This window comes from Magnolia sinica, chromosome 8 (assembly GCF_029962835.1).
Source record: "Magnolia sinica isolate HGM2019 chromosome 8, MsV1, whole genome shotgun sequence".
NCBI classification, from domain to species: domain Eukaryota; kingdom Viridiplantae; phylum Streptophyta; class Magnoliopsida; order Magnoliales; family Magnoliaceae; genus Magnolia; species Magnolia sinica.
The window spans coordinates 91783099-91791967 of record NC_080580.1 but is presented as its reverse complement, the minus strand read 5'-3'; the positions used below and the strand labels follow the sequence as shown (position 1 = coordinate 91791967).

The 8869-nt window shown below is 40.9% G+C and overlaps 1 protein-coding gene across 1 annotated transcript; it reads right to left on the bottom strand.

Moving 5' to 3' along the window:
- Positions 1–7257: 7257 nt before the first annotated feature.
- LOC131253713 (uncharacterized) lies at positions 7258–8232 on the bottom strand. The gene is made up of 2 exons (XM_058254843.1): positions 7679–8232; positions 7258–7376 (listed from the first exon to the last, which is right to left on the bottom strand). The coding sequence occupies exons 1-2, from the start codon at positions 8223–8225 to the stop codon at positions 7342–7344; spliced, it is 582 nt and encodes a 193-aa protein (XP_058110826.1). The 5' UTR covers positions 8226–8232; the 3' UTR covers positions 7258–7341.
- Positions 8233–8869: the final 637 nt, after the last annotated feature.

The window sequence follows — 8869 nt, the reverse complement described above, 5'->3', positions numbered from 1 at the left end:
AAATGACTAGATCATCCTATCCAAATCATCTTTAAGAGTGTTGGGCAATCAATTGTGGACCTCACACAGTGGACAATCAAAATCAATGATGAGGACCTCCACTAATACAGTAAAATATGGAGATCCACATTTGAAAGAAATGGACAAATGGAAATTGAATTGGGAAGAAAATGTGTTATAATAAGGGAAAGATATAACAAGTTAAAGCTTCAAGTATACTTGAAGTAATTTTTACGAAATTACAATTGACATGATGATAAGATGAGTAATTGCCGGAGAGGCATTAAAGAGGAAGTTGAGAGATACCTTAAGTGGTCGAGAGTCATCGAGAAATGAAAAGAACGACCAAAAGAAGTTCAGAAACAGAAAGAGCAACCGAAAGTCGTACGAAAGTGGAACGAATGATCGAGAAATGGAACAAAGCTTGGTCAGAGAAGAAGAACCATAAAAATAAAATAAAATAAAATCTAAAGAAAGGTTTTTCTTACTACTATAACCGTTGGAGTAATGGAAGAAGTATCTAAAAAAACAAGATGTAAGAAAATCTATAAATAAGAGAGGAACAGAGTAAACACCCAACAATCATCCACAAATCCAATCAAATCAAATCAAATCAATCAATTTACTTTATCACAACTTATTCTAAGAGTAGCAGTAATTCTTCGCTATAATTTTTACTTGTAATCCAAATATACGCTAATATGTTGAATTTGTCCTTTATCCAATATCATGGAGTTATTTTAATAGATGCGTTCTTGTTGTTGCTCATAGTAACTAGTTGTGAATTTTTCCCTTTGTTTGATTGCACCGGTATTCTTAAAGTCTTTTTTTTTTTTTTTTTTTGGTGAAAGGTATAAAGTAACCCATCTTTAAAAGGAAGAACCCGACAATCCGTTTAGTACTTGATCATTATAAAATTCTACAAGTGGCTAAGTAAGTGACTGGCCTTCTCAGAATCTGATCATATACATTCATATTATACATATTTGCTTATTTTAGCACTTTGTGGTCAAAAGTCGATCAATTTGGATGGAGCCACTTTTTTAAAAAAAATAAAAAATTCTAGCCCACCCTGCATACCACACTCGATAGAAAACAAGTCAAAGTGCCAAACGGGGCCTCTCTTACGTCTAATGGAAACTTGCAGTTACTATGCAATTCCACGAGCTGTTGAATGTCGAAATTCAGTTTTTTGAAAAGCTTCCTCTGCCTCCACGATAACCCATCCTCTCCTAGCCGTCCAATAAATGCCCACCAATTTGATAGTAAAATTAAAAAAAAAAAAAGGATGAGTTGTTATTCGTGGTACATCTAAATTGGTGCCCATAAATTTTATGGTTTCATTGATGGACTTGGATGCTATTTATTCAAAATTTCAATTTTCAAGTAATTTCCAAGTGCATGTGTATGGTCCATTGCGCTCTTTCAAAGCACTAGACTCTTTTGTCAGTCTGTTTGGATTCATTCTAAAACATTGTTCTCATTTGTCGAATCTTTCTTTGTAGGAGTTTGTGGAAAAACATTAATTTTCAACTTCTTTGTTGGAAAATTAACAAATTATTTTCCTACCTCCCATTCAAGATCAGCATTTTTCCTCTATGGAAGGAAAATGGTTTTTTCAAAGGTTAAGCACAAATGTGCCACCTTCCATCTTCAATCCTATGACATGGGCTGCCATCCATCTTCACACGTGGCACATATGTCGATGTGCCGCATGTGTTACCAATATTCATCTTTTTATTGTGCCCTACATTTGTTAAACATCCCACATGGCTAATGTGACACATGTGGCACTATTCATCTTCTCCTTGCATTCACATGTGCCAATATGCCCCATATATGTGCTATCGTCCGTCTTCAATCACTCCAAGTATGTCACATGTGCTAATGGTGCTAATATGGATAGGTGCTAGCCGCTAGCTTTAAGTGTCTATATATCGAATGCTGCGCCAATACTTGCCACATGTGTCACTGTACAACTTAAAACACCTCACATGTACCAAACGTGCCACAATTCAGCTTCAAGCTCCCGTTAATATATTGTGTATGCCAGATTGCCACTATCCATCTTCAAGTAATCTACATGTGCCATATGTGTTAATTTGACCAATGTGAATGACACTCTTATAAAGTTGGAGAATTCAAAATTGTAGAGCCCACTTGGCATATGTTTGACATCTAACCCATCCAATAGATGTACACCAAAATAATAATTAGGTAAACAAAAAATATGGTGGATCCAATTATGAAGTGGGCCAATCCATAAAAAAAAATTATATACACCACTAAAAACATCCAAATTGATGTGTATCCCATCTGATGATTTGATTGACCTAATTTTTTGTTGGTGTGTCACCATGGTGGGTTGCATATGTTGGATGGACGTTGATGTTATACACATACCAAGTGGAGCCTCGCAATTCTCAACTTTCACTAATTTTTAAAGAAAAACTTAGATGAGGGCATTGTGTAATTTCCTCAATGAAAAAGAGTCTCCTTTTAATATAGAATCCTTTAAGCATTATTTGGTAAAACAAGGATTCCTAAGGAAATTTGCAGTAAAAATATCTAGAATTTTCTCTAAAAAGATTTTTATTTTGCTAAATAATAATCCTAAATTTTGAAGAAAATCTTATTGAAAAACAAACGAAAAAACAAAAGAAGTGAAGTTAATTTCCATTACCAAAGGAAGGTTTTGGAAGGAATACCATTTCCTTTCCTATGCTTTCCATGAGTCCAAACAGGCCCTTAAAGAAGGAGAAAGGGTCGAAAAACCCTAGAAATTATCTCTTGCTCATTAGTCAGCTGGTAGAGACATTTCCCTTCTAGGAGAATCACCTGAGTCTGTGTTCTCTTGAAGTCCTCTTGCATAAGTTCCTCACCAATCCCTTGGAAGTGATTCCTCCAAGGATGCTAGAAAGAAAAAAGGAGAAAAAAAGACCAGCATTTACTGTGAGGTTGCCACCATATTAATGTGATAATTCAAATGATTCACACATTAACCCAAGATGCTAGCCTAACCTTGATTCTACAAAATGCCATGTGAATTGACAAGACTCGCTCCATTTATGTCGCTTTGACAAGTCACCAAGCACTTCGGAACTCAAGCGAACTCGTATATGTTTGGTTCGACTTTGACCCCTGTTGGGATTTTGGCCTGCGGAATCACACAGATCTAGATCTATGATAGCAATCTAATGGCACCAAGCACACACAAGAGAATACAAAGATTTAATGTGGAAAACCCTTGTGGAAAAAAACTACGGTACAAAGCGACAGATCTCCACTATGAAAATAGAAATTACAAAGAGAGAAGACTTACCCGATTCGAACAACCTCGAATCTCACCCTTGCTACACCCTTTAGAAATCCTAAAACTCTTTTAGGAATCCTTGGAACTCCTTTAGAAAGCCTTAGAATCACTTAGAAGAGCCCTAGGGACCCCTATTTATAGTTTAGGAAACTCCACTTACGCACCTAGTCCGGAAAAGTCCGGAACCTGCCTCAAATTTACCCAGTCCGCGCAGGATCTGCGTAACCTCGACTAGTCGAAGGAGGGCCCCTCGACTTGTCGAGCATCACAGACACCAAAAAACTGAGCTCGCTGGACTTTGAGTCGAGCCGTCCTCGACTAGTTGAGTTGCTCCCTCGACTGGTCGAGCAGTCCCCTTGACCGGTCGAGCAGCCTTGAAGATTTAAGGCATCAGCTCTAACAATAACCCCCACCAATTCTCCACTGGTTTTGACTTAGAAAGGGTTAAAAACAAGTTAAGTCAGGCAAATCCCGAGTCAATTTAGCAAGTTGGCCAACCTAGATACATAGTATAAATTTAAATACATTATCTTAAACTAACGGAACTTATCACTCTTTAGTGAAACTCTTCAATATTGACTCCTTCCATATATATATATTACACCCACACAAACCACAATGGGTACTTGAACCCATGATGACCTTAGTGTTGAAACTCTTGTGAGTCTACTACTCAGCCATGAGTAGGGATCCAACTCCTTCCATATGGTTGTGATCATATGGATGATTGGATAGCTTCACTCAAGAAACCCAGCTCAGTAGCTGAGTTGGTAGTATACCTACTCTCTTGAGGCATTGACCAAGATTGAGCTTTCTTGCCATAGCATTTGGAGAGGTAGTGGCCTCAATGACCTATCAAAAGAAATAAAAATACTTCCAACTATACTCAGCCATAGCTCAGCTCTTCAACAACACTCCAACAGCACACTCTTTACAGAAAAGCCTTTCAATAGGTGTCATCCAAATACAAAATCCCATAACCATGCTGTCATGAGTCCAAACACAAAATCCTAACATATATTGGAGTTCATGTCCAACACTCATAAAGATCCATGGAACACACTCATACCATGCATTTAAGTAACCCTTGATCCTTGTATGCAAGTCTCCCTCCCTAAGCATAGAAAATCCAGCTCTTCCTAATCATTTACTCAATTTCACCAACAAATCATTGATCACCTAGATGCAACTATACAAGGTATGCTAGCTATACAAGGTATATTTCAGTCTGTCTAACATCCCCCCTCAAACTAATGCGGGTCATCGACAAGTAATAGTTTGCCAACGAGAAATGAGTGATGTGTAGAAGTTAAGGACTTAGTGAGAATGTCTGCAATCTGATCATGGGATGTAACATGTGGTAAAGAAATGAGCCCAGACTGAAATTTCTCATGGATAAAGTGACAGTCAACTTCAATATGCTTCGTCCGTTCATGAAAAACTGGGTTAGAGGCAATCTGAATGGCACTGAGATTATCAACATGGAGTGGAGTAGGATTCTGCACAGGAACGCCCAAGTCAGAAAGAAGTCCACGTAACCAAACAAGCTCACTACATGTAGCAGACATCGCCCGATACTCGGCTTCTGTGCTTGATTTAGAAACAGTGGCCTGCTTCTTACACTTCCAAGAGATAAGAGAAGTGCCGAGAAAAACACAGTAGCCAGTGGTAGATCTTCATGTGAGAGCGCAACCGGCCCAATCAGCATCCGAATAAGCACGAAGGTTTAGAGTCGCCGTGGAGGAGAAGAACAGTAATTGATCTAGAGTTCCACGTAGGTACCATAGGATGCGTAACACCGCAATCATATGAAGAGTCCGAGGAGCAGAAACAAATTGACTGACGACTTGGACAGCGTAGGCAATATCAGGGCGAGTCATAGTTAAGTAAACCAGACTCCCAACCAAACGGCGGTATAAGTCGGGCTGTGCAAGTAGATCACCATCGTCGCGGCCATAATGAATGTTAAGTTCTAAGGGAGTCTGAACTGTTTTCTGATCTGTCAATGATGCCAAAGCGAGAAGATCCTTGGCATATTTACGCTGGCTGACCAGGATCCCACGTTTAGAACGTGAAATTTCAAGCCCAAGAAAGTATGTGAGATGGCCGAGGTCTTTCATCTTGAAGGAGGATTGCAGAACTTCCTTTAAAGCCGAGATGCCAGTAGCATCGCTACCAGTCAGGAGGAGGTCGTCAACATAGACCAGAACAATGACAATTTCGTGAGCAGTGATGCGCAAAAATAAGGATGGGTCATGACCACTTTGAGTAAAGCCAGCACCCGTAACAACATCGTGAAAGCGTTGGAACCATGCCCGAGGTGCCTGTTTGAGGCCGTACAAGGCTTTCTTTAGGCGACATACCTTATTGTCAGGGATTAGAGAGCCAAGAGGAGGTTTCAATTATACGGTTTCTTGGAAGTTTTTATGAAGAAATGCATTTTTCACATCCATCTGAGCGAGTGGCCATGAGCGAACAGAAGATATAGCCAGAAGAGTACGAACAGTTTTCATCTTGGCCACGGGAGCGAAAGTCTCATCATAATCAATTCCGTATTCCTGTTTGTATCCCTGAGCGACAAGTCGAGCCTTGTATCGATCCAATGATCCATCAGACTTGAGTTTGACCGAATAAATCCATTTGCTACCAATTAGCTGTTGGTCAGCAGGTCGAGTGACAATGTCCCACGTATGATTATCTTCCAATGCTGCAAGTTCTTCTGCCATAGCCTTCTTCCAACAATCATGAGTGGCTGCCTGAGAGTATGAAGTAGGAATAGAAACGGTATCCAGAGTAGCATTCATGGCAGACATAGAGCATATCAACCGATCAGGCGCTCGATGTTCACGAGCGGAACGACGGATCGAGGTAAGTTCGGGATCAGCAACGGGTACAGTAGGTTCGGGTTGAGTAATAGGTGGTGGATCTGTACGTGGTCGACGTGAGTAAACCTGCAACGGACGAGGGAGAGTACTTGAGGCAAACGGAATTTCTGGAAAGGCAGTTAGACCAGGAGAGTTTGGAGTGTGCGGAGGAGGAAGAGATGAATGAAAAGCAATGTGCTCAAGAAAAACAACATGTCGTGAAACCCGAACACGACGAGAAACCGGATCATAACATCGAAAACCCTTCTGAGTTTCCCCAAATCCCAAGTACATACATTTGACTGATTTTGGAGATAGTTTGTTACGTTCACGTGAAGCCAGGTGAACATAACAGATACAACCAAAAACACGAAATGTGGAATATGCAGGAGGTAAGCCGGTGAGAACAGAGTAAGGAGATTTACTGTTCAGAACTTTGGTTGGCATCCGGTTAATCAAGTAGACGGAATGTAACATTGCTTCAGCCCAGAAAGAACGAGGAACACTCATAGCTGTCATCAGGGTGTTGGCAGTTTCAACAATATGACGATTTTTTCTTTCAGCCACCCCGTTCTGTTGTGGAGTATCAGAACAGGTGGTTTGATGAATAATTCCATGCCCTTGAAGAAATGTACGAAAATCAGTTGAGAGATATTCCCCCCTGAGTCAGAGCGGAGAGTTTGAACTGAAACCCGAAATTGAGTCTCCACCATAGAGTGAAATAACTTGAATTTTTCAAAAACCTGTGACTTCGATTGCAGAAAGTAAATCCAAGTGTAACGTGTGAAATCATCAATGAATATAACATAGTATCGTAACCCAGAGAGAGACATAATTGGTGAAGGACCCCAGACATCCGTATGCACAAGTTCAAACATAGAAGATGATTTTGTAGTACTTAGGAAAAATGGAACACACTTACTTTTTGAAAGACAACAGAAAGAACAAGAATAATCCAAATCATTTTTATTAAGAGAAATATTTCCTAACATGTCAGACGAAATTAACTGAAGTAACCGATCGGAATGTGGATGACCCAGGCAAAAGTGCCATAGTTTCCACAATTTATTTGTTGAAGAAATATCTGATGAAGAAGGAGAAAAGAAACAACAAGCCGGAGTGACAGATGGATCAAAATCCAGCACGTACAGACGACCATGCCGCCTACCCCTCCCAAGTACCTTCCCCGTCGCCAGATCCTGCACAAAACAACAGTTGGGAAGAAATATGACTAAGCAGTTATTTGATGTGAGTTGACCAATTGAAATTAAATTGGAGGAGAGGTTAGGGACATGAAACACATCACGAAGGGTGAATTGGCGATGAGCAGAAGGAGAGAAAGTCAATGATCCAACAGACTGAATAGGTAGTCTAGTGCCATCCGCAGTAGAAATAGCCTGATTGCCGGTGTAGGGACGAATGTCACGAAGATGGGATACAGCACCGGTCATATGATTGGAAGCACCCGAATCGAAGAACCATGTAGAAGATGGGGATATACCTGACATACCGGCCGCAGAAAGGGCCTGAACGATTTGCTGGAGCATCGCAGGAGTCAACGGAGATGAAAGACCTTCAGCAGAAACAGTAGATGTAGAATCAGTAACAGTCGGCTCGGAAGAAATAGTGGCAGCAGTAGCAGAAAGAGCACGACCACGGCCACGACCACGACCACCATGTCCACGGACGGAAGAAGATGCATATGCACGTGTACGGCAGTCTTGAATACCATGACCAGTTCGTCGACAATAAGTGCACCATTCTTTGCATTGAGCGACAACATGACCCACCTTGTTGCAGCCGCGACAGGTTAAAAGAGAGGAGCCACGTGTTGGTGTAGTGGTGGACACAGCAAGCACCATATCAGATGATCCCGGAGTCGAGGAAGGAAGTGATAGAACTTTCAGTCGTTGTTCCTCAGCCAATAGATCATTAATAACCGAATTCAATGAAGGAGTAGGGCTACGGTTCAAGAGAGCAGCTCGACAATGCTCGAATTCCGGACGCAGTTTCATAAGAAATTGGCGAACTTGCGCACTCTCGCGCATAGTTTGGAAAATCCTAAAGTCATTAGGAAATATTGGATCCATCAAGGCCATCTCAGTCCAAATTGTGACAATTTTAGAATAAAATGATTGAATACTGTCGTCACCCTGAGTAAGATTAACGAGATCTTGTTCTAGACGATATGACCGGGCCGCATTACTTTGTTGATAAATTGTCTGAAGACGGTCCCACATTGCCTAAGCCGTGCGATGAGGTGTGAGGCCAACAACAATGGACCGATCGACCGAATCGAGAATTCAGTTAATAATCCGTCTATTGTTCATTTCCCAATCAACCAATTTATCGGCATCTGTGGAAGTGAGAATAGTAACAGATCCATCAATTAGTCCCCACAAACCACGACCCTTGAGGAAGTTCTGAAAATGGATGACCCATAGTGAATAGTTGGTACCATCAAAACTACACCATGGGGCCTCTGTACGTGATGAGTTCTTGTCGATTGATCGAAATTAATGTAAAGAACGCAAAGAGTTGCAGCAGAAGAATGTTTTAGATGTACCGTATAACAGGAGATAGCCAAGGGGTAGAAGTATCTGGATCTGACAGAATAGGAACAACAACAGGTAGCATTTAAAATGGCAACAAAGAATGCAATAGTAGGTCCCGATCTTGGCGAAATAGGATC

Excerpts from the sequence above, each read along its gene's own strand:
- LOC131253713 (XM_058254843.1), bottom strand. The coding sequence starts at position 8,225 with ATGCGCGAGAGTGCGCAAGTTCGCCAATTTCTTATGAAACTGCGTCCG. Across the intron at positions 7,377-7,678 it reads TTCTGCGGCCGGTATGTCAG|GATCTGGCGACGGGGAAGGT; the intron begins GTATATCCCCAT and ends TGTTTTGTGCAG.